This window comes from Parasteatoda tepidariorum, chromosome 1, assembly GCF_982258835.1.
Source record: "Parasteatoda tepidariorum strain Cologne lab strain chromosome 1, Ptep-v5.0, whole genome shotgun sequence".
NCBI lineage: Eukaryota > Metazoa > Arthropoda > Arachnida > Araneae > Theridiidae > Parasteatoda > Parasteatoda tepidariorum.
Genome location: NC_141755.1, coordinates 44683751 through 44711445, shown reverse-complemented (window position 1 = coordinate 44711445; position 27695 = coordinate 44683751). Strand labels below are relative to the sequence as shown.

At 27.5% G+C, this 27695-nt stretch overlaps 1 protein-coding gene across 3 annotated transcripts; it reads right to left on the bottom strand.

Annotated features, from left to right (window-relative positions):
- Nucleotides 1–1138: 1138 nt before the first annotated feature.
- On the bottom strand, nucleotides 1139–23360 carry LOC107439564 (mitogen-activated protein kinase dJNK). 3 transcript variants are annotated; one of them, XM_043050002.3, is made up of 12 exons: nucleotides 22977–23360; nucleotides 19209–19444; nucleotides 17042–17171; nucleotides 15349–15407; nucleotides 12584–12722; nucleotides 10461–10626; nucleotides 8995–9066; nucleotides 7857–8042; nucleotides 6914–7038; nucleotides 4971–5034; nucleotides 3053–3145; nucleotides 1139–2344 (listed from the first exon to the last, which is right to left on the bottom strand). In XM_043050002.3, the coding sequence occupies exons 2-12, from the start codon at nucleotides 19322–19324 to the stop codon at nucleotides 2259–2261; spliced, it is 1236 nt and encodes a 411-aa protein (XP_042905936.1). In that variant the 5' UTR covers nucleotides 19325–19444; nucleotides 22977–23360; the 3' UTR covers nucleotides 1139–2258. The 3 variants fall into 3 exon arrangements, with proteins under 3 accessions (XP_042905936.1, XP_042905937.1, XP_071036021.1); XM_043050003.3 differs by having other exon boundaries at nucleotides 22904–23092; XM_071179920.2 differs by lacking the exon at nucleotides 22977–23360 and adding an exon at nucleotides 22820–22843.
- Between the last annotated feature and the right edge of the window lie 4335 nt (nucleotides 23361–27695).

Genomic DNA, 27695 nt, shown 5'->3' with positions numbered 1-27695 from the left:
TAAAACAATAGTTAAAATCATGACATTTCATGACTAATCTTGTTCAATACCGAAATTTATGATTTTTCATGACTTTCCAAGTGAGCAGATACCCTGTCAATATTAATGCTGTATTATCAAGAATATACAACTATTAAATAATGAGACAAATGCTTATAAAAAAACTTTTTTAATCATATTCTGATTACATATGTACACACTAATAAAACAATATCAGAATAACAAATTTTTATTTGTAAAATTACGGCAATTATAAAGAAAGGGAGATTATTCAGGGAAAAAGCATTCAATATTACAATTTAAGTGCAATACATTACTGATGACTACAAACAGGCAGTTAAAAACAAATTTTTTAAAATGAAAATTTTTTTTTTTAAAAAAAGGAGTCAGCTGCCACACAATGCAAAGCTTCAGTATAATTTTCGTTTTTAAAAGGTATCATGATAAAATTTAAATTATTTTTCTAAAAAAAAAATAGTCATGAGTAATACAGGTTTTAGTTAATTCCTCTTAAATGAATAGTGTATTTTGAACCAATACTGAATCACACATTTCACACTTACCATACTGACTTCATCTTAGAAAACAAACACAACAAAATAAATATTTTTCAAAAGTAAAACACAGCATTCATTTAGCTTTAGACCTGCTAAATTAATGCATATAAAAAAGACAAGCCAAATACAGCTTTTTTTTTCTGTTTGTTTTTTTTTTTTTTTTCACTGAACTCAGCCACAGTCGAATCATTCTTTTGACATGTCTTCTACAAATCATAACCGTATTTCGCAATTAGTATACAAATCCCGTCAGATGAAGGTTTTCAAAACTACAATAACACTCAATAGTATTTTAATTTTTCAAAAGTTTAACATGGGTGATACACCTACCCTTTCAATATTTTGATCCATTTTAAAACTGACAATTTATATTTTAGAACCAAGTAAAGTTTAAAGAGAGTAAGAAAATTAAACAAAAATTATTTTTTAAATAACTGGAACATTAAAAAGGTGGATTTTATTGAAGAACAAGTCATTGAAAACAAATTCTTTTTAAGAGAAAACAATTTTATGCCAAATGCTTATTAAAACAAACATATTATTCAAAAACAGGGTTGGTAAATATCATACTTTTTGTTTAAAAAAAAAAACTTTTTTTTTCATCATATTTTCTTGAATTTTTTAGTTTTCTAAGGCAAAGAAAGATAACTCTTACATCTAAAAAAAGTATAATTATTTAATATTATTCATAAAAAATGTTACAGCTAAAAAATTTAATGTTTTCAACTAAAATTGTTAAAATTATTATTTAATTACTACAAACTAACCACTGAATAAAATCATAATTTTTATTCAAGCTCAGCACCTCATGAATAGTACCTAATTAAATTTATTATTTAGATACACTAATAATATACTTTATAAATTTAAAAAATACTTGTATTTAAATTAATTAAATCTAAATACATACCTATTTAGATTTAATAGATTGAAATATGCTTACTAAAAGCAAATTGTTTGATACACAGACAATGGAATATATAATTTCAAAGTTTCTTGCCATTTTTATTTAGATTTATCAGTTTACTTATTGTTCTATTTTTAACATCAGATAATAATTTACAATACATTACTGTTTTAAATATTTCTCTGGATAAAACCATCATAATCAATAAAATTAAGACTTCCATCTTAAAAATAAACCTATATATTATATTGGCGGGGAAAATTTTTTTTGTCTTAAATTAATGCGTAAAAAAAAAAAAAGTTTATTTAAACCAATTATATTCTAAAAAAAAAACATTTATATAAATCATGCCAACCCTGTTTAAAGAGCAGTAAAAAATTAGTTTTACACGAATGGTGTTAATATAAAGACATCGTATTTTTCAAAATTTTCTCCAGTCATCAAAATAGTTGAAAAAGCAAAATGTACCTCCATACTTATCTTAATATTAAAGGTGTCAAAATACTATTGAGAGCTTATTTAGAGGGACTATACTAATAACGAAATATACAAATGTGTACTCTGACTTGCAGAACCATCACAAGTTAAGTTGTTTAAGTGTCGACATAACACGTTTTCCAGTAAAGAAAGTCCTTGCTAAATGACTTGGGAAATTGAACGTCCGTCTTAGCAAACGGCCGACGCTTCTGGCAGGATCAAAGACGGAGTATCGTCCACTGGCGACTAGTTTGTACAGAACCCTACATACGGTGGGCGTGGCAGTCATAGACTAAGACAAAAGGAAAGAAGTGTGTCTATCTACGATGACCATATGGATTTGCAGGTCCATTAGAGGCTGCTTGATCAGATTCATCTGGACAATCTTCATCTATTGCACCATCTGAAGACACAATTTATGCACTCACTTTTTGATTGAATAATAAAAATTTATTATGTTTTATATAATTATTCATTTCAAGAACTCCTACAACACTTAAGAGAAATAATAAAGCCACTACATGTTTACTACTTATAGACATAATTAGCAATATTTCTTTGGACTAAAATGACAATAATTCTTTCTAGAAAGAGAGATTTTTGGGACTAATTCTTTCTTAATTTGTATTACAAGAAAATCTGAAATTATAAGTCAAACTTAACACTTTCTTTAAAAAATAATAATAATAATTATTCAGTATAAAAATATTTCACAGTTGAGAGAGCTAAAAGGTACTTTTAACTAAAATATTTTAAGTTTCATTTTTTGTTCACAACAATCAAGCCCCAAAACATGCTCCATGCATAAAAACTTACAAAAAAATGAATGGAAGTCTTCAAATTATCTGTAAATGTAAACTTAATTTCAATACAAACTCTATTTTAATTTTTAAAATCTTATAAAACTAAAAAAAAATAAATTATTAAGTGAAAAGAATTTTAATTGGAAGACAGTGAAAGAAATTTTGCATGAAATTCTGATTTAAAAAAAATTTACCAGTATATAATTGATAATTAAATAACATATTTTACAGAAAATAATAATTATCAAAGGCATTGTTAATGTAAATCATATCATGCATAATAAATAGAAGTAATTAAGGAACATTACCAGGCTGAGAATTGTGGTGAGCAGTAATTGGACGGCCTAATCCTAGTGTATTGTGAGTCTGCTCATATTCCAATACTTCATGGTATATTAGTTCTATAAACAATAAAAATACTTCAGGACACAATATGACAACAATCAGATTATCTTCCCTTTTGTTCAAAAACAATAAAAAGAAATTTTATTGTTTTTAGAATTTTTCATTGTTAAATTAAAAAATACAATTTCAAAAAAGATTAATTATATACTACTTTTTTCTTTCAATAATCTGACATTTTACAGATTACAGTGCTATGAAAAAATAAAGTGGGCAAGTACAAATGTAACTTTTCTGTTCAAAAATTATTCCTTTTATTTTTATTAATAACTTCTTTTAAGAAAAAATAAGTGAAACGAATGCAAAAAATTTTCAACATCAAAGTTTAATTTATGTACCACAGCATTAAACAGTTATAATGAAAATTAAACTGATTTATTAAATGTTAAAATGCAGTGACCTCTACTAATAAAATCACTGAATTATAAAATCAGCCATTTTTGAAATTCAAATCTGCAAGAACAGAATCATTACAATATCAAAACATTTAAAACCATTCTTTAATTACAAATCATTAGCACTGTACTAGAAAATTGAAATCAAGCTTTTTACATTTAATGTGAAGATGGCAAAATGCCTAATCGGTAAGATTTGAATTTCAATGATAAAATCAAAATGTGTTTGAATTTCTCATTGATGCTTGATGTAAAAGTTATAAAAACTTTCAAATAGTAGCATAGTTTTTAAATAAGGAAAGTAACTTCTCCAACCAGCAGCCATAGACGATAGCTCTTTGCTTATGGACTTAAAAGAAATCGTATGACTCTTTCAAAACTTTTCTAACCCCACATAATAAGCTTTAAAATATTTAATTCCCTATTTCTAAACTGCCTATCTAGCCTTTTCCTCTAGCACTGATCCTGATACTGGATATTTGTTTTCAGAAAAACCATGTATTAATTTTCACTTCCATGGTTACATTAGTGTTTTTCGATTTTTGAAGATGTCTGCAGTCTGAGTTTTTCCAATTGTAAAGTGTTTTGCCGATTTTCGGAAACTGCAATTCTGATGTTTGGAATACTCTAAAATTGCAATTTTTTCTTTTAAGGTTAAAGCTCAGCAAAGCATTATTGAACAAAAGGAGATTTGTTAAAAATAAGAAATAAAATTTTTAAAAGGATCTTTAAAAAATTTTATCTCAAATAATTTTTTAAAATAATTTCACGGTCAGGGAGATGTAAGAAATTTTATATTTTGATATATCATTTGTTAGAAATTGCAATATAACAGAGGTTTGAATATTGTTTATTTTGAACAACACAATTAGAAATTAATCTAACAGAAATAAAAAAAAGAAAATATTTATGCTTTTGTAACATTAATAACATTGCTGAATGTTTTTATTTTTAAATAAAAAAGATATGGTTTTAAAGAGATTGAAAATTACATTTTGGAGCTTAAGTAACTATCCGTGCCCTGTTGCAGGAGTGCCTGCTTTGCAGAGAAGATACATAATGGTTTAGTCAGAAAAATCTCTGAAAAAAGAAATTTTCGATTTGCAGAAGCGACTGCAATGTGAGGTTTCACTGTAATTGGTTTTGAATTTTTGTAGACCCCTGACTGTTTAAAAACTTAGCTCAGCAGATATTATATTTTTTTGATCAAATTTAAAAAAACTAAAAGCATGAAAAATCAGCATGAAGAAAATAAGATAATGCTAAGAGCAATTTAAGAAATTTTAAATGCTCAAATTATGTTCAATTAATGCCCTCTCCAACCATTCTTAGATAAAAAGACATATTAATAGAATAAGAATAAATTGTATTACTCTTTAATTGTATCCTTTCAAAATAAAAACAAAAAAAAAACATTTTTTTAACCTACCTTTCCACTGCTCAACAGTATGCTCTCTTTCATCAACAGAATGGTCATATGGCCCAGGTGCAGGCTGTAAAATAAACAATAAACATCAATCAAAATGTAATAACAAATCATTTCAGTTCCAAAGGACAGAAATAAAAACGATTGAGTTATTTATTACAAGTCAAAAATATATATATTTTAAAAAAAGCCAGGACAGTTTAGTTCCATCACATGTATTTCTTATATTATTTCTTTTTTTCTTTAAATCTTGTTCAAACTTGTTTCTCTGTCTCTATCGGTTAAAGCAATGGTTTCAAAAGGTGTTACAGAGATTCCCTCCAAAATATTTTTTCACCAGCAAAGATTTTTGAAATTACATACCAAACAGTATAATCTATTATTTATTTAATATTACAGTTATTTGTATGAATCCATTATTTATTTAATATCACGGATTTTAGTAAAATGCTAGTAAGGAAAGAAAAAAATAGAAATTGCAAAATTTAATTACATAGATATGTATTTATTTTTTTTATATTAAGGTATTGAACAAATTATGAAAAGAACACACATTTATAAAAAAAAAAATTTCACACATATTCCTGTTGAGGTTTTCAAATTAAAATAATAAATTCAACAATAAAGAATTTATTTTATTTTATTTTTTTTTGCTAACTGCACTCAATGTTTATAACAGTTCTTTTTAGCTTTCATTTTAACGAAACCATAAGTCAGTTAATTTCAATATCACTTTCAGCTTATTATTAATGTAACATTATTTTCACATTATGTATACAACATATACAAATTAGAGCTAAACTATTTCTGATAAAACAAAGGAAACATTTCATTCCTCACATTTAATACTTACAAAATAATCGGTAGTCTTATTAGTTAATGTCTTTTAAATTGGAGGCGAATTTTATTTATAAAGCCAGGGCAGTGCTAAAAAAAAATTATGATTTAGGGTTCCTAAGCCGCTGGGTTAAACCACTTTGTATTTGTCTCTTTACTATCATCCGGTTTTTAAACACAGAAGAAAGTTCTTATTTATAGATACAAAACTATAGTACGTTCATTACTGTACTTTCATTAATGCTTATTGTTGTTTTGTTTTGCTTAAGTTTTTTTGCTTAAGTTAAGCACAAAGTATATAATATTTTTTTTAACGGGATGCGCTTGAAAAAAAAATCAGTTTGAGTTTTCACTTTTTTAAATTTAGTTTCAATTAAAAATTATAGATTTCCAGCAAAGATGCCACATTTAGAGACTTCATTGGTTCATCAGATATTTCAAAATATCAAATATGGTTCTTTTTTTGGTTCATAAGACATTTCATAACATCAAAAATGGTTCTCCAAGTAGAAATTTATGATTAACTAAATAGTCCTTGACTACAAAATCCCTGATTTGGAGGAAAGTTTTGAGGGTTGAGTGCAAGTTGTGCATGGCTTCAACTATTCATACATTTATTAGGAAAATGCCTGATAAAATACTTTGGTGACCTGAGGACTTCAGACTAGACAAAAAAAGTTTGAAAGTTGGCAGTTCTGTATAAACTTCAGAGAATAAACATTTACTTTTACTCAATGAAATTCGGGGTTTGCCAAAGTGGGCTCTGCACAAAAAAAAACCAGTGGATAGTTTCAGAGTGGGCCCACTTGAAAATATTTAATCGTTAAACCAAGTGGGTTATTTCTAAATTTTACAAGCTGAAATTGCATTTCCAATCAATATTATCAACTGATTATTTTATAAATTTAAGTTGCAATTATCAACTGTTTATTTTATAAATTTAACTTGTTTCCGACTATTATCATTATTATTGTCTTTTTCTTTCTTCTTTCACTAGTCTGATTTTCCAAAGCGAATCTTAATAAAAATGTCTGAACTAACTAGATAAAAGAATGACACACGTAATTAAAAAGAAAAAAGATACTTCATGAAAGAAATATAATACTCACAGCATTCACTTCACTCTCTTCGTACCATACATTAATGTAAGGGTGCAGAAGAGCATCTTCAACAGAGATCCTCCTTTCCGGGTCTATGACGAGCATTTTTGATAGTAAATCCCGAGCTTGGCTTGCTGTCAAATAGAAACAAACATTGGTATCAAATATAATACAGCAGGGAGACTCACTTGGAAGATTTTTGCAGACTTTCATGGTTTAAATGAGTGCATTTAAAAATACATCCAAGCGTGCGTTTATGCATTCAACAATTTTCGTAGATAAGAATTGTTAACTTTTACAACTAAATTTGTGTATTTTTTCGTACCATAAAATTCATATTACGCGAAAAAACTCTACTTATAAAATTTATAATTACATTACCATGATTTTAATTTTTGTAACATTTAATTTAAATTATAAGAAATGCTTGTTTAATAGAAAAATGGAAACAATAAAATTATTTACAACAAACACTGATTAAAAAAGCATTGAGAATAAGGAAATAAATTATAGAATCACTAGATAAGATTTCCTTTTTTAAAACTGATTACATAAAAAGTTTTAATGCCTAATAATGGACTAAAACACACACAACCAGTATAAATGCGAGTGAATATCGTACTGCTAAGACTACAAGAATTTCCTGAAAACATCCAGGATTCCCGGTTATTTTAAAATTTCCTGAAAAATTTGGTTTTCCCTGTATACGAAATATGCTTAAGTGAGTTACCAGTCAATTATTCATATGAGAAATTTCTTTCTTTCAATTAATTCAATATCATAATTCAAAGTTCATACTTAAAAAGAAAACATATGTTTATAATATATAAAACATATTTGATTAAGCATACACGACTCCCACGAAAACTCATCAAAAACATCAATAAAAATCTAAACTAACTACTGAAAATGAAAAGTTTCAAAAGTAAATACCAATAAGTGTAACAACTACCTTTAAGCCTATTATGTTCTGAGCTATCGGCAGGAAATAAAACATCAGGAAATAGTCTTTCAAATGAATAGCCGGCATATTTAGGCCTATTTTCTACATAATTCCGTACGGTCGGTTGCAAGCGTTTCATGAATTCTGATGAGGGAGTCCCAAGCTGCTCAATTATTTTATTCCACTGATCGATATCTATAAACATTAGGTTAAAGAACATTTCAAAACGAGATTATTTACGCAGAGGCATCAACTTCCCAAAACAGCTATCAGTAAATCAGAAGTACAGAAACAAGTTAGCAATAACAAAATTCAAATTAATGCAATTTTGCATTAATGCATACACAACTTATTTTTTTATAGGCACATAAAATTTTAATAAAAACTATACATAAATTTACTCTAAAATAATAAAAAAAGTAATACTTAGATAAATATACTAAATTAAAAATTATACATCATTGAAATTTTATACTTCACTATAAAATTAAATTGATTGCTTGGAATAAATGTTCAATTTTCGATTAAATTAGAACTAGCCTGTTTATTATAGTGGGATTCGACTCTAATTTAGGTGGTTTGATTAACTAACTATTCGGTATTTAGTCACGGAATGGTTCCTTTCATTAAAAATTACATCTTTCGGTAAGAAATCAAGACAATAACTTTTTAAGGGTAATAGATATAAGAAATTTAAAGTAATCCTGAGCCTTATGAACCAAAACTCAACATGTGAAAACATATTTCCTTCAATGCAGGAGAACATAAAAACTGTTGAATCAAGACAATGTCTAAATTAGATGCTCAAATATTATATTACACATGAAATAAATTTTAAAAAATCTGAGTGAGAGGGAAATATAAAACTTGCGAATTTTATGCTTCAAGAAAACCAACAGTGATACATGAAAATTACATCTAAAAGAGAAACATTGCACCTGATACAATCCTCTGTTTAGCTTTGATCTAATAACTCATTTCAATGTTATTTTATTATACATTTACGAAGTAATATCAAATAATATTATTGCTCGAATGATGTAAAGTTTTTTAAAAAATAAAAAGATAATGCACTATTGAAGAAAACAAATAAATAATGAATAGAATAAATGTGATTTAATAGAATAATAATAATTTAAAAGGATACGATCAGTTCCAGGGAATAAAACAGTGCCTCTAATCATTTCACCCATAATGCATCCCACTGACCAGATATCCACTGAAACAAATAACAAAGTGTCACTCAAAAACAAAAATATCAGCAAAAAAGTAGCCATTTTAGAAAATAAATTTAAATAAATATATCAAATTCATAAGTTAATGACAAAAGCAAGCAAATAATTCTTTTAAGAAGATTATACTAAAAATATACATAATAAAGATATACTAAAATTTTAGTACAAATACAAATAAAGATATACTAAAATTTTTAGACAAAAGTCTCCTAGAAATATAAAATAATTTTATTATTATTAATAAAAAAAGCTAATGGGAGAGAAAAACGTTATTTATTAATACAAAAAAATAATAATAATAATCTTGTACACACATAACTTCTTTCCTTAAATTGTAATCATTTAAATGCATATAGATAGATTAAAATTAAACTTTATTTTATTATGTTTTTTTAGTTCTAATGCATGAAAATTTTTATCCGGCGTAGGGACAGAAGCCATATCAGCCTTCTTGTAACTGGGCTGCCGATGAATGAAAGTTGTCAAAAGTTCAAAAAAGAAAGAAATTTGTATCCATTTTTGCAAGGAAAACTACTTTTCCACACGGATATTGCATGGAAAAACAATTTTCCCCACTTTATGGCCTCAATGACATTAGAGTCCACAGGAAAAGCTTCCTCAAGAAGTTTTTCACAATATTAACACCCCTGTTGAGTTTTTTGTCACAGAACTACCGCGTAAATATAGAGCCATTCATCTGTAGGGTAATTGGTCAGGATTATCTCCATAGAATTAACCAATTAAACAGTCACAATAGAAGAGATGGTAATTGTTTTGATTGGTTTTTTTTTTACTTTTTGCCTTTTTATAGGGTGATTTAAAACAAAATAAAAAATAACTTATAGAACTAACTAAAAGAAAAAATATCACTGAAAATAACCTCATACTCTGCTAAAACAGTTAACCCAATATGGACTGACTGTTCCTGCATTTTTGAACCAGAATTTTAGTCACCTAAATTATCTTAATTCAATCTTTTCTGATTGTTGTTAAAAATTGTCATAAAATAGTTTTCTTGAAATTTAGAGATTTGACGACTGACTCGACAAACTCCTCATCAACTACAAAAATTTGGAGCATGAACCATTTTATTTATAAAGATATTTTCATAAAAGTGAAAAGTTAAGAGATTTTTTAAATAAATGTTAAGTCTTCTGGTTCTGATTTTTTAACACTATTTTCTTTTTTAAAAAAATAAAGCATTGCACTACGAACTATGTAATTTTATTACTCGCAGCACGTTACTTCTGACCACTGAGAAAAAGATAGGGTCGTCATGAAGAACAGCAATATGGCTGTACAGGAGTGCAGCAAGAGTCAGAAACTTTGTTATTCTACATTTGCACAAATTTAGGTCATTAGGTTTGGTGAGACTTACCATTTTCCTTATAACCCATTCCCAAAATGACTTCAGGAGCTCTGTAATACCTGGTCACAACATAGGGCGTCATCATGAAAGTGGTTCCAGCTGTTCTAGCTAAACCAAAATCAAGAATCTTAAGGGTGCAATCTGCTTTCACTACAATATTGCTCGGCTTCAAATCCTAAATTCAAAAATAGAGCTCAATTAGAAAATATAATTCATAAGAAAGACAAAGACTCAGAGCTAACAAAGAACAAAACAGTTAATAAAATAACAAATAAAAAAAATGGTTGATGAAACACTATTTCGGGACTTTCAAACACACAGAGGACATTCGTTGATATTCAAAAGTACAAATTTAACCAGCTATGGGAAAAACTTAAAGTAATTTTTGTAAGATAATATTTGTATTAGTTATCACAATTTAGCTTGTAACCATAAATATTTACATCTGAGTCTAATGATTAAAGAGGCATTAATATTTTTAACAACATAGTAAGCAGCAAAATTAAGATAACATAAATATACATAATTTACCTAGATAAGTATTAATTTTAAATTAATTTATTTAGAAAATTTTACGTCTATTTTTGTAGTTTAGAAAAACAAAGAAAACAGAAATAGAATTTAAAAAGAAATTATTGTATTAGTAGTTATATAGATTTTACAGATACAGTATGAAATCAAAATAAATATGAAAACAGTTATTTCTTAAAAACGTCTAATGCGAAAAAAATTACATTTTTTGCAAAATATTAAAAGTTTGTTAGTTTAAACTTTAAATATTTTATAATACTTTTTTTAGCAATTTTATATTGGTCATACTAAGCATTAATATATATTTTATCCAGTTTCTTCCTGCCTTTCGGAAGAAGTTTGAACCTTATTTTCTTTTGCTTAAAACACAATTTTTCTGGTATTCTTAATGATGTTGAAATTTTCAGGAAATGTTCTTTATGTTATATGTTTGCAAAAACTAAACTTTATGCTGCCTTTAGGGGAGCTGTATTCTTTACTGAGAAGACAAAACTTTGTTGCTGTCTAGACAAGTGCTATATCGTTTCTGATGCAATTTTCTATGCTGAATCCCTATTCCAGCCTTAAAAAAATTAAATACTGGATCTTAAAGATTACGAGGAAGGAGATTTTATGTACAGTGCGCAAAATAAAAAACTGACCACACTGAATAACTTTTCAACTAATGATCAGGTCTTCATGCTCTAGAACTGAATCTTAATGGTTCGAGAGGGTGACTTCAAATATGCTAATTAATAAGTGCTCACGATATTTTAAGTTACGAAATCAGACACAAAAACATACTTTTGTGTTTGATTAACATTAAACATACCTTTTTTTCAACGGTTTCAGACTTATGTCCCCAAAAATATAAGTAGATGAAATCTGGGACATATGGGTCCCAATAGTTTGGTCAGGAGAGTGCTCCTAAGTTTTGACCTCGTAATAATAATTTTACTTTTTGCATATTTTGCTATATCTTGAGAACTTTTAAGGCAGATTGAAATAGCTTTACAGCTAATTATAAATTTCGTTTATCCAAAGATAACAGTGTTCTAAGCTACACAGGCTCTTCCAAAATTCAATTAACAAACACAGTGGAGGCGATAAAAATCTAACTTACCATAGGATATAGGGTAATGAAACTTCATTTCTTAAGTGTCCACTATATCATCACAATTACCTTTATTGCCAAAATAAAACTATTTATGATTACCATTTAAGCTTTATATGTAAAAGGTGATTATAAAGCATAAAATAATAATAAAGTAAAACAGCAAAATATTACAGAAATCTTAAGAATTGCTCTAAAGTTTAGAAAGTCGGCTAAAAGTCGGAAGAATCTCCTGCCTGTTAAAAAAAATACAATTCAGGTGCAAAATGCCATTTAAAAATAAATTCTGCCTAGACAATTAGTGAAATAAATGTTTGCGTTGCTGAGTGGTCTATTTGAAGAGGGTGGCAATTAGAAACTATTTCTGCAGACATGTTTTTTTCTTTCTTTACTAAAATTCATACACTTGAGGAGCCTTTTTTTTGATTTGTGGCATCCTTAATGCTATCCATTTATCAAAAAACAAAATCAATATTAATTTTCCTTTAGAATAAAGTAAAATTCTCACTCTGTGTATAATTCCAGCTGAATGTAGATGTTTGATTCCACAAAGCATTTGATAGAGCAAATAAGACATTCTTTCATGATCTAGATCCATTTGTATAACTTGGCACAAATTGGCATCCATCAGTTCCATAACAAGATAACTATAAAAACAGTAATTATTATAAACATTGAGAAATTTTTAAGTACACTCTTAAAAAAGTAATAATAAATTTCACTCCCCAATCAGAGGAAGCATAAAATTATTAACTATTAATGTCACAGTATTTTGGTCCACACCAGGGCCAAAACTACGCCAGGGCAGTCTAGGGGACACCCAAATAAGGGCGCTTTTTCATTACACGACACGATACCGACAAAATCGAACGACAAATTTGTGAACGACAATGTCGTTGCCGGATCGTTTAAGCAATTGTTTTTTCACTTGTCCGATATCGTTAGTCCGAGAAGTAGAAATTCTTGTTCATTCAATGTTTTGAGCTTGAGTGTGTAGAGACATAAAATTTAAATAATTTATTTGAACGTGTTTTGAAAAATTATAAGTTTTAGTTTTGAATTCGTCTTGGCAACGGAGTTAGATACATAATAAATGTTGTTGTGTTCTAAAATGTTTAAGAAATAAAATATGCTATTTTTTTGATAAAATTATTGGTAGTATCGTAAATTGGCGTTCATTTAATTTAGTTGACACTAAGACTCAACAAGTGAGCAGTTGCTTGTGTTCTGCTGTGATTTTTTTCTGCAAACTTTAAATATGCCGGATGATAATCGTCGTCTCAAACTTCTTACTTTATTTTAGAAGAAAAAAGCTAGCAGTGCAGAAACGTTTTTGGGTGCACGAAATGGTACTTACGTATTAACGCCACAGCAGCTACAGATTTGGCGGTTTTTAAGTGCCGCCAATCTACACTTAAAATTATGTCTGTAATCACTTAACATTACTTAAATTCTTTAAATGTTTTCAAGTATTAACGTTTTTTTTCAAATCGAATTAAAATATTAGTTTCATTTAGAATAATCTTTTTAGATGATTTTTTAAATGAGTTTTATCAAATTTATCTTATGAAGCCGTTCTATCATGTTTCAGTTGAATCAGGGAACAGACTTTATATTATTCAATCAAGCAGAAACCAGTAGTTAGATCGAGTTCTGTTTGAAATACATCAGGGTCTTTATTTGCCTTTTTATCAAACCATTACTATTATAAAAAATACCATCCCTTCATTAAAGCATATAATGAATTTATAAAAAATTTCAATGAAACTTTTATGATTGTTTACGTCTTTCAACCTTATTATAATGTAAAAAATACAACTTCATGAAATTAAAAATTTATAACCAGACATGAGAATAAATTATATAAAACTTTTATTTTCGAATTTTACATTTGACATGATCTAATAAAATATTAAAATTGATTAAAAGAATAAAATAATGATATTAAAAGAGGAGATAAAACAGGAAAGATACACAACAACTAATAAAATCGCCACGATTTGAGGAGAAATTTGCTTACCAAACCGACATTTGATTCCGACTAACGATATCGTCTTGTCGGATACGACATAATCGTTATCGTATCGGTGAGTGAAAAAGCGCTCCGTTGCTGACCATGTATTTTACTTGACCCTATGTCGTTCGCCGACAATCGGATCCGTTTTGTCGTTATCGTGTCGTGTAATGAAAAAGCGCCCTAAGGGAAAGGCATTCTTTCAAAATTAAGATGTTTTAATAATCATTCTTTCTGTCAGTTAAGTTAAAAAGAAACTGCAAGGAAGGAACTACTAAAAAGATTTTTTTTATTTTGTAGTTTTTAGGTTAGATTAGGGGTGAACAACATTTTTGAGTGAAGGTCTACTTGCATAGCAGGTTGACCAATGAAGAGTCACATATATATTTAGTCTTGTTGGTGGCAAATATGATAATTTTTATATAAATTTTAGTGTTCTAAGCATATAATATTCGCCTGGTACTAATTATTATATTATTAAATGATATTGGATAGTAAAAAATATTAAATGCCAAATTTATTGAGGTATTTCATTTAATTAATTAATATTTTGGCTGTTTTGAAAACAATGAGTTATTGATGTTAAAACCAAGGAAGCCCCACCAAAAATTTATGCCCCAGTACCTTGAATAACGAAGTTACGGCACTGTTTAACGTACTTAGAAATCGCTCTTAATGGGAAAAAAGAAAGAAAGAAATGGAAAGAAGAAAAAAAGAAAGAAAAATTAACTGCTTAAAACTTTTACTTTCCACATAGTTATCATATGAAAAGGGTGGCATAAAATGATTCTAATTCCCTTAAGGGATTTAGGACTAGGTTAAGTTTAGGAACCTCTCGGTTTAAATACTTAACTGCATGAGTATACAAAAGTTTGGTATATTATTAGCAGTACTTTGTATTACTAATTTTATACAAGTAGCATGGGAATACAAAATTTTGAAAAATATATTAAAATATTGATTTAACAATTATTTCTGAGTCTTAACATTCTACTGTGGAATGAAATAACATGATTTAAATTAGTAGCAGGTTGAGAGGTGCACAAAATTTGAATATTTAATACATTTCTTATTTAATACATAAAAAAAATATATAAAAGAAGATAGTAACATTTACACAATTTAAAAATCAATGTGCCATTATGATGCAACCAAATTGTGCAGCTATTAATAGTCATCAAGAGTTATAAAACATATCATTCTATAAACTATTTTTTAAAAAAAATAATTAAGGAAAAGGGAATGGAAAAAAAACTTACACGTCTTGAAATTCCTCCATAGTTTTTTGAGGTGTAAATGCATTCAGAAGACCAATTATCTGCACATAAAAAATTTATAAATGAATATAGAAGTTTTAACAAATTTAAATTAATTAAGTCAATTAAAAAGTGCTGAACTTACTCTAATTTTTATCAACTTTCTTTAATTTAACTTTTGTTTTAAAAAAAAAATTAAAAACTGGTATTATGGATGTAACACAATATGTTACATTTATAACAAGTTTTTGAAATTAAATTTTTTTTTTAAATTTTTAAAATAAGAGTGAGTGTTAATGACACTAAGAATTTTTCTAACAAAAATTATAGGAACTACTCCCATTTTTTTAACTGAGTTATACGTTTTTAAAGTTTATAAATACAACATTCGTAAATGGTGGAATGGATCTATAGTTTACAAAGAATAAAATATTATTTTAAAAAACTACCATTACTTTTTCTATTCCTTAAATAATGAAGAAAAAAAATACAATGCCAGGTATATGGATGCCATCTGTGAAACAGTATCAGTGATTCAGCTAGACACCCAGACTTGTAAATTTCTGGGTCCTTTTTTACCTTAAGTGGGTCCCAATTTCCTAATATAAATTTCCCAATTAAAATAATATAAATCCTTAATAAGAAATAAAAAAATATGCATGAAAGTTAAATATTTTAAGATTACGATAGAAAAGAAATTAGCCATTGATTCAGTAATATTTCAACAAAGGAAAAATTTGCACATCAAATGTCTTCTGTTCAAAAGCAGGTGATTTCTTTCAAATTTAATAAGAGACACGTCTTTTTCACAAGAGTATACATATAATGCTGATTTGAAGTTAAATTTCACGAAGGAGAAGCAAAAATAATTATTATTAGAAATTGAAAAGTATGAATGTTACTTGAAAGTATAACTAAGATTTGATAACATTAAACAGCTTCAGCAATATTTTAGATTAACAAAACATATTGTGAAATGATCATATTTAAAAGAAAGAAAGATAAAAGAATAGTGTAAGTTTTAATTAATTGAAAACAGGTAAAAATGACTAAAATATAAAAGTTTTCACATAATTAAAGTCTTACTTTATACTTATTTTATTTTGTTAGTTTCATTTTTTTTTCTTTTGCTACAAAATAAGTACACAATTCATTATTATTGTTATGTACACAAATGGAATTAAAAAGATAGTTAAACTTTGAAAATAAGATCCTGAAATATGGTCTTAAACATGTGATTTATTTCTGAACTGCTAACATATGTTTAAATAACATCATGTGACAAAGGAGGATAAAGGGTATGGTGAAGTATGGACTCAGTGACAAAGGGGAGGGGGGGAGTGAGGCAAAAATATTGAACGAAAAAACTGACATTGTTGCTTTTCACATAAATGCTGTTAGAAAAATTTTAAATGCATGAATTCATAAATATATATATATTTTTTTTTAATAATTCCACCATAATAAATATGAGGAAAGGTAAAATAAAATGCTACTTATGTTTTATATCAATTTTTCTCTGATTTTTAACAGTATGAGAATGCAGATAGAAATAAGCTCTAAAAGCACCAACTTTATAAAAAAAATCAACAGGATTTGCAACACACAGTAGGTAACAGTATAACACAATAAAAAAAAAACATAAGAAAATATAAATATATATTGAAGAGTTTTTGAATAAATATAAACTACTTACATTTTTATGATTCACTAATTTCATAAGTTTGAATTCTCTATACGCCCTCTTTGCATGAGTAACATTTTGAAAAGGTCGACTAAGTTTTTTTATAGCGACATTCTGTTCCGTTACAGTATCAAAAGCAGCACTAAAGTAAGAGAAAAAAACAGTAATGAAAATATATTCCAATGAAATTTCAGATAAGATTTGCAAAATTTGAACATCAATTACATTAAAACACACTTATTTATGATAACTCTAGTTTTGTAATTAAAACATCAAAATATATTTTAGAACATGGAAAAATCATTAAATAATTATTTCATTTTATCAGTTAAAGATATTAGAAGAGTTGTTGAGGAAATTGTAATCATAGTTTTTAACAAAAATTGATAAAATGCCATGTTCTCCATTGAAAGTGTTACTTAAAATTAAAAAAAATAAAGCAAATACAAAAATTGAAAAGAAGGGACTTATTAAAAAAAAATACATAATCTATCTATTGAGTTGTTCGATAATTAATGTCATTTTTTTTCATGTGTTTCGAATTGAATTTTTTTATATTAACAACAAACATTAATCAATGATATATTGACCATTCTGTTGGATTACCTTTTGCCACCTTTTGGTAAGTTGAAAAATTTGACGTTCGAAGAAGCTTCGGTTTTTAGAAGCGAAGAACTGGTCCAACTCATTTTTAATAGCCTGATCTTAATCGAAAGTTTTACCATTCAAATGGTTTTGAAGGGAACGAAACAAATGGTAATCCAATGGTGCTAAGTCAGGGCTATAGGGTGGATGTGGCATCAGTTCCCAATTCAGCTTCATTAATTTTTGACGGGTTATCAAAGATGTGTGTGGGGCTGGCATTATCATGATGAAACATAACCCTTTTGCGATTGGTCAGTTCATGGGGGTTTTTTCGATTTTGTCGTTCAATTTCGATAGTTGACAGTAGACATTTAAATCAATAGTTTGATTCCTTGGAAGCAGCTCAAAGTAGACTATACCCTTGCAATCCCACCACGCAGAAAACATAATCTTCTTTTGGTTATATTGGTTTTGGATGTCGATTGTAGGGGTTCACCTTGTTTGGTCCATGATCGTTTTCGGACTACGTTATCGTAAACAACCCATTTTTCATCGCCCATTATGATTCTTTTCAGAAATAGGTCGTTTTTGTTACGATTCAGCAAAGATTTGCATATGTTAATGTGTTTGGTGAGGTGGATTTCCCTTAATTCGTGAGGAACCCAAACATCCAGTTTTTTTACGTAACCAAGCTGTTGTAAATGCAAGTAAATGGTTGAATTCGATATGTCGAGCTTTTCTGCTATCTCTCAAGTTGTCGTACGCCGGTTAGCTTCGATTAACCCCTTTATTTTATTGTCATCAGTAGTGGTTGGACGGCCAGTATGTGGTGCATTTTTCACATTAAAATTTCCAGCACGAAAGCGAGCAAACCAACGCTGACACAGGCGTTCAGTAAGGCAGTCCTCACCATAAACTTCACACAATTTTTTCCGAGCTTGCACCGCATTTTTGCCCTTTCGGAAGTAAAACAATAAAATATGTTGATAATGCTCTCTTTGAGTGTCCATTTTCAACTAAATTTTTAACCAACTTGTTGCTTGCTAATGACGCTCTGGTTTTGACTAAAGAAAGTCTAAAGTCAAATCTTTAAAATAGTATACAATAATAATAAGCTACGCAATCACTACTACATTAAATATGCCATTCAAGTCATCTATGAGAAAAAAACGACATTAATTATTGAACAACCCGATAGTTTTGCTGTCCTAAACTCACCTTTTATGACCAAAATAAACAAAAAACCAAATTGTTAACAAATAAAAAAGTAATTGTAATCTCAATTTCATAGTGTTTGCTGAAATACTGGTGACTACCAATCAGATTAATATGTTGTAGTTTAGAAATTCTTTAACAAGGGTTATGAAACAGTCAAAGTAAGTGTGAAAGAAGTCTTTTAAATTTTTAAAATTCAAAGTTTTACTCTATTTTCAGGAGCTTTCTCTAACTATTTAACATTCAAGTTGTTTTTTTCCTTACTTTATTTGAAACCTATGTCAAATTATATAAAAAATGTTATTTAAAAATTATTTTACTTAAAAATAAAAAAAAATAAATAAAGGATTTATAGAATGGAAGGTTTAAAAATACCCACCATACAATCCCTTGCGCACCAGATCCTATGGGTTTCAGATTCTGGTAACGCTTTAGGATTGTAAATTTCGTATCACCCACTTCAACGGTGTAAAATACAGAGGGCAGTTTGCTCATGGTGGAAATATACAACAGAAGTTCATCAGCACTTATCTTCTTCGCATTCCTCAAGTTGCACACAAGAATTCACAGATCGAATTGTAAAAGTTACATTGTAGATTAAATAGAATGGTTTCACTAAAAGAATAAAATTTAGCATGAAGCAATATCAAACAAGTATTAGTGAAATTGTTAAAAAGTGAAATTGTTCATTTTTTTAAAAAAACTAATATTAAAATATTCATTTTTTTTTTCAATTAATTTTTAAAAGAAAAAAAATTTGAAAACCATGTTTTCTATTTCATCACGCAGATGAATTAGGAAAGAAGGTAATAGTACCCACATATCTGGCAATCTCACATATACAGTAGAGAACCGATTATCCGGAACGATCGGGACTATCGCTATTTCGGATAACTGATTTTTCCGGTTTTCTGAATTGCTACAAAAAGCCTTTTTTTTAGTGTTAAATCCAACTAAAAAAAATATATATATTTGGAAATAATCTTAAAAATAAGAAAAAACGATGAGGTAATGCACTAATGATTATTTCTGAAATGATGATAAGGTAAACATCTTTAAAAAAAGAAAGAAAAATCCTAAAATCTTATGAGGAAAAAAAAAATGTTTTTTTAATTGCGGGCGATTTATTGAATTTCATTCCGGTTTTTTGGTTTTTCGGTTTTCTGATTTCCGGATAACGGGTTCTGTACTGTATATACATACAGAGAAAAAACACAATTTAAAGAAAGGTTAGCATTTCATATGAAAGAAACCTATTTCTGTCAGAACATTGGAAAAACAGCACAAAATGGTTGAAGAAGCTGGGTGAAATAGAAGAAACTAAAAAAAATTAATACAAATGTTCAAAAGTATTCTAAGAATATTTTTAATTTAAAGAAATTAAATTTAAAATAACTATCAACAACTCACACGATTATATCCCCAAAAAGGAGCGCTCTAATATTGTATCAATGTAGCAAAGTAAAATATATCAACACAATAGTGTGGATAGTGAGGAACACAAAAAATATATATATACAGTGGATTTGCGATAACTCGAATCTGATAAGGCTGACGAAAAACTTCGACATATCGGAAGTTCGACTTACCATTAGTTTCGGCTTTGGACTTTCAAAATATTGTTGGATTATTTAATTAATGCTTATTAATTACAAATCTTCTAATTGCTTACAATATTTAAGATAATTTTTCTGACAAGCCATTTACGATAAGACTGTTTGAAGCACTTTATGATACCCTGGTCCATCGGCTACAATTTTGCTGTTGTGTTTGGTGGGAGAAACTGCAAGTTTACTGCTTTCAAATTAGGTAGATCACTATGTGCTGTGCATTTATCCATAAAAAGTATCACTTTTCTTTTTTTGGCGAAGAATTTCTGATCCAATTTTTCTACATAGTCTTCAAATAAAACTGATGTCATCCAAAACTTTTTGCTAGACTTGTAATCCAAAGGATACGTATTTACATTCTTGAAACATCGGGGATTTCGGTTTTTTCCGATAACAAGTAAGGGCAAATTCTCTGTCCCAGACGCATTTCCTCCAACTAGGACAGTCAAACGTTCCTTGCTCATTTTACCCCTTGAGCAGTTTTCATCCTTAAACATCATAGTCTTATTTGGAAGACGTTTAAAAAATAAACCCATTTCATCAATATTGAAAACATCATTTTCACTGTATCCTTGAAGTAAATTTGGTAACGTTTCATTTAACCACTGTTCACATACTTCAAGAGGGACAGCTTTAGCTTCTCCATGAAGAGTGCGAAAGACATTGTGTGTGTGTTGCAAAGGAAGGGGCAAGATATCAGCTCCTAGGTTTTTTTTCTTGCTTTGAAAGATCCAAACAAAATCGAGTTAAAGGGAGTAAAATTCGAGTAATCGAAAATAACTAACATGAAATTGAAGATAAAAGGGTCGGGACCTCATAAAAAAATCGAGTTATAGTAATATTCAAGTTATCGTACTTCGAGTTATAGCGAATTGACTGTATTTATATATAACACATTAAGTAAAAAATATAAATGAAATAAAACATATCAAGCAAAAAACAGAAAATAAAATGTAAAGAAAATACAGGACAAAACATAAATTGTACTCTACCCTATGGCAGAATTTTTTCGGGATTTCTGCGAAAAACCTCTTTAGCACTAATATCTTTCTGCAAGATAGTACTTTTAATAATAACAAATATACACTATGTTACTAATTTAAAGTAATAAAAGAGTTGCGCTTATTTTTTTAATTGAATATGTTATTCTAATATCATGAGCGATATTCTTGCATTTTATAGGGGCAGTCTTGCATTTTATATGTTATCACATTAAAAAATGCGGAATACACTAAGTACCAAAAAAAAATTATCAAGGACAAAATCACTCTTCAAAAAGAGGTTACTAAATACATGTTTTGTTTCGAGATTCAGTTTTTGTATTAAATAAAATCATGTTAAAAATAGATGTTAAAAACAATAGCAATAACTGCCAAATAAACCGATAGTCATTGCATAAAAAATTAGAAATTAAAATGTGTGAACCAAATTGTGTAATGTGATATTTAAAGCCACATGAAAATCTATATCAACAATGGCAAAACCATAATTGAAACACTAAGTATTAAAATAAATATCATATTTACAATATGTTCAGATAGAGTATGCATCAATAAATTTTTTATTCAAAAAAAGTTTGAGAATCGATAAGTACTTTAATTGATTAGAAATTATTTGTATGTAATTGTAAAACATCCACATTTTAATTTAATCTTTCCATTATAAATTACACTATCATCTATCAACCTTACCTTCAAAGCAATGTATGTTTAAAAATAAAATTTAATTTTAGCAAGAATTTTTATTTAGGGTCGATATTCAAATTTGTTGACACAAGATTTATGATTTGATTAACAGATACATAATAACAAATATTAATCCTATTTATAAGATTATTTAAGTGTAAGATTTTTATATCAATAAATCGCACCTACATGTTTCATGAAGGATAAAAAAAATATATCCAATCGATCTGAAAACACTATCATAAAAAAAAATAATTGCATTTAGGAATCAGACAAATTATAAAAAAATGCTTATTACATTGTATATAAAAGAAAAACAACGATGGCATTAGCTTAAATCAAACGATTGCAATATTAAATAAGCTGTTTATAACTGGAAAGTGGAAAAAAAATTTTAAAGAAATATATTAAAAATGTGAATATAAAATATCTTCCAACAAATAAAATTTACAAACAGCAGTTGTTACATCAATACAATATCGATAAGGAAATACTTGCTTATTAACTAAAATAAAAGGTTAAAAAATATTTCGTAAATTAAATTAGGATGTTAAATATTTTCTTCTTTTGATAAAATTAGGATTATTTGCTATTGCTTAAAATATATATAAAACAGAAACATCTCCAGACAAACTCTATTGGTTGATCTTTCTAGAAAAATCAAATAAAAAGAACATTTAAAACATTATTTTTACTGTTTATAACTAGATCGATCGGTGATGTTTTGATTTGTTTTCAGGATGTTTTGCTGAAACTCAAACTATCAAAAGCGTAATTACCAACTTGATCGGGAATTTGAAAGCATTAAAAAGGGAGTCAAAACCTAATATATTAATTAAAAGATATTATTACCCATGAAGTGGGCACAATTTTATTAAACAGTTGAAGCTTAATATTTGATTACTGTTCCAAAACATTCAGCATCTCTTCACCTGAACGCCATGAGCAGAATTTATCCCAGTTTACGTGAAAAAGAAAGTAAAAAGAAAAGCGAAATGGCAACATATTGCAATAGGCATTGATGACGTCAATTGCACCAAGAGCACAATCCATTTCGATTAGTTTGATTTCAAAAGAAAAATGAATACATATGGAAAAATGTTTTATTAATTTATTTTCCTCAACTTTTAGTGTAAAAATGCTTTTCAAGTATAGATACTAAATCATTTCTGGCAAAACATTCTATTAATGCAACATAAAAATGATTAACAGTGTGCATTTATTTAAAACCTCTCACTCAGTTTATTCAGTTTTTCGTTCATTAAGTGAAAAAAAAAAGAAATGATAGAAAACCATTTTACAAGGTACGTTCATACTGTTTGGTTATTGCGCGTACCGTTCTCACTGCACTTAGAATTTTGAGCACGCACATGCGTAAACGAATCACAGGTCGACATTGGTCCTCTTTAAATGTTAAAGGTTGCGTTCCAATATTCGCACCGGTGACACTGGTTACACGAAAGCGAACTAGTCACGTGATCTCAGTTCACACCGTAATTTAGGAACGATCGGTGCGGTTAGGTCAGTTCTGGTTGCCATTAGCAACCAGAAGCAGACACTCTCCTCTTTCGGAATCTTTGAGAAAAATATATTAGTGATAACAAATTCATTTTTTGTTCTATTGTATTTATTTCTTGACCATTCTATTTTTGCATTACTTGTTAAAGAATATATATTTCTAGACTTGTAAAGCTGTTTCATATAATAAAGCAAAATATCATGATTAGTTTCAGTTTATCTTATTTATTTTTTAAGTTTAGTTGATAGAAAGTAAAACTTCTGTTTCTTATTGCATATTTTTCCTATTTAAATGTTTATTTTAAAATGCAAATATTTAACAAAATTAAAGAGAAAAATAAAAATCTGCTTAGTACAATTTTGATTGTTTTTCTTTGAAATATTTTGGAAATCATATTTTCGAAAAATTAATCGCTATACACTATTCTTTTCCTCCTTGCCCAGAGTGAGTTTTGATTTTTTAAATTTAAAAAAAAAATATTTAGCTTGCTTTAAGCTTAATTTTTCATGTAAATAGCATAATTAATTGATTTTAAATATATAATAAACTTACTTTCATAATGAATTTTCTCAAGAGAGAAACTTTATCTTAATTTAATAAGATCTTTTAAAATGTAAATTTGATAGCATTTCAAATACATGAGATGGCATCTTTGAAATGTTTCTCATTGTAAGCTTAAATGTCAATGACAAACAGTCAAAATAAGTTTAAAATTTGATTGCCAGAATTCAGAAAAATTAACACAGCTTCTATTTTGATAGAGATGGTATGTGGTGCAATGTTTATGAGCAAATTGACTTCAACTGTGTAATGAATATATTTTCATAGTGAAATTTTTCACGAAAGCTAATTTGTTTACATGAAGAAATTTTAAAGTGAAACTTCCTCAGTTCCTCTAACAGAAATTAAAAATAACCGTATGTTAGATATCACTAAAAAGATCAAAATCCAGTTGTGAGATTTCTTTCTTAGCTGCAGTTTAAAAAAAAAAAAAAAAGAAGTTAGGTAATTTTTATTAGTGAACATATTGTAAGATATTTTTATACTAGCCACCTTTGGCGAGAAGCTATGTCACCTTTCAAAATTATCTTGTACAATATATAAACTTTAACGGTAATCAAGTCGAATGCAGAGCACATCAGTATTTAAATATTTTAATACTTCAAACCCACCTCCAATCCTAACAGCATAATTAGTTTTAAAAAATATATTAACCAAATTTTTTTCACCTTTTAGCTGTTGCCCCAGTTGAAAGTACTTTGATCACAATTTTAGCAAAATAGTTAACACAGAGGAAAAAATTAGATTACTGTATGGTAAAACCAAAATATATAGTATTTATATATTTCACTTCAATTTTCCCATTCACAAGATAACGATTTTCTGAAAATTCTGGTTTTCAAAATTACTCACACACAAATTATAAAAAATACTTAACTGAAAAGCGGGTTTAAGTGAATAAATTAATTTTAGGCCATGCTCTAAGGTATCATGAAAAAATTATTAAACTTTACCAAACTTAATTACATATTATAAAACCATATTTTATTTATGGTGTTTATTTCTATAAAATTACAAGATGACTCTAAATAAATACTTAATGCATAACTAACTGTAAAGCTTAGTGCCAAATATTTTTATTAATTTACAAATAGCACATGGACAAACAAATTTGATTAATTACGAGGAGAAAAAAAAGGGCCATTCGGTTTAAAGTCTGAGCATCCACTGCCTGGTACAGAGATTCTCAACCACTGTGCCGCGGCAGTTTTGTGAGCCGCCAAATTCTTAAAATGTGCCGCCTAATATTAGAAATGATACAATAAAAATTATAATGCTTTTTTTTTATTATGACTAAAGTTTAAATTTAAGAAAAGTGTATATATATACTTTTTATAATTTTTCCACGCTTTAACCGTGTGATCATCTTTGTCGGTGATTATATTGTCTCTGACAATCTTAAAATAAGATGGAAGTGTTTAAATTGTAAATGACACGTGATTTTAAAAAATGTAGTAAGAGCTAATCATTAAAGTAAGCTATGCAATTAATAAACAAATTAACAAAGGATAATTAAAAAAACAAACATATAAAAAAAATTAACAAAGGATTACCAACAAATATTAAGTTAACAATTAGCAAAAAAACTAGTTCACAAGAAACCACAAAAAAATAACAGTTAATAACTATAGAAAACAAGCAAACAATTAATAACTAGCAAAAAAATAAAAATCTGTTACTAAATAATAAAAAATTGGTCGAAAGAAATAATTAATCCCTTAATAAATGTGATTTTGTAGCACATAATATTTTATTTCACATTCAAAATTATTATCACAAACTATTTAACACAGAGTAAAATAGGCAATTAAACAACTTTTAATCTAATTTTTTTCATTGTGAGCCGTCAAATTTCGAAATCGTTATAAGTGTGCCGCAACAAAAAAAAGGTTGAGAATCACTAGCCTGGTATGTGGAGGTGCTGTGGTAGCTTGGCGATGTAGGCACTGCAAGTTTTTATATAGTTAACATTTCGGTATGAAAAGCTACTTGTTGAATTCTTTTTTTTATTTTACCAGTTATTTGAAATTCTATATTAGCATTAATAATATTAGCAATAGAAAGAAAATAGTTGTCAAGTCACTTTTCTTGAATTCTACTGTGAAGCACTTATGCTGTTTAAAATTTACTTTGAAACACTAAACAGTGTTGCTAATATATAGAGAAATACCATGGTGCCACATGGGAGAAATATTTATAAATAGATAACATACTTACCTGAAATAAGTTTGTGTTAAAAAGAGAGAAAGATATTATTATAATTTTGCTACAAGTGGGAGCTTTAGTATTCCATCACAACTATACAATTATAGTATTTAAGTAAAAAAAATGTTTTAACACAACAATATCATTTTATTGTAAAATATATATATATTTTATATTATATATTTTATTGTAAAATATATAAAACTTAAATTTTTTAAAAAAATTAAGAAACAAAAATGTTGCAACAAAACAAGAAATGAACTAGTAATGATAAAGTTTAAAGTGTTTTTTTTGTTTACATTCAAAAATAAGAAATTCACTAATATTGTAATCTGCAGATATTGTTGTAATAAAAAATTTTCCATGTTGGACAGAAATATTTAAATTTGTAGTAATATAATTACACATAGTGACAGCAACCTTTGCCATCAAGTTTAAAATCGTTTCAGATAAACTTAACTATTGTTTGCAACTAGTGTAAAACAATGATGTATACAAAGATGTTTCACATAAAGTTAAATCTCCCTGTCATAACTATTAAGTTGTATTTGTCAGAAATGTTTTAAATCAAACTTTTAAACTAAGTTCAAATATTAACCCGAAAGTTTAAGATGACACAAGCTAGTCAATAATTCACTTATTTCAGTCTTTTTTTAAAAAAATTTTGCCAAAAGTTAGATTTAGTAGTATAATTCAAAAAAAAAGTATACAAAACAACAGTTATTAATAAGTGTTTCAGAAATTTTCAAGTTAGTGTTATAAAAAATAAATATTTATATTACGTATAGATCAATAATCACGTAATAAATACCTTGAATTAAAAAATAATTATCATTAAGAAATAGAAATCTTGAAACAAAAAGTAATGAACTAATAAGAAATTTAAATAGAAGCCGATTTTTTTAAAATTTTAAACAGAATCAAAGCTTAAATTAAAAATTTACCAATAACATATAAAATCTTCATATTGTTCAAAATTATAATGTCATAATATAATATTAAAATGTTTATTATATTGTGATTTTCAGAATTTATTTTAGTTAACAATTATGAAAGAAATATAAATGTTAAAAACCTTTGGCATTAAAAGTCTAGTTCTAATAACACAGGCCAATGAATGACCTTTGTCGTTGGGCTCTATTTAAGATCCTTTTACAAAAACTAAACTTTTATATAATATCATCTGTTATTAATCTAAGACATTGATTTGCATGTGTGCTGAAGGAGGTACAGATCAGGATAGATTTCCATATCATTACTACTATGTTGTGGTTATCAGAAATGAT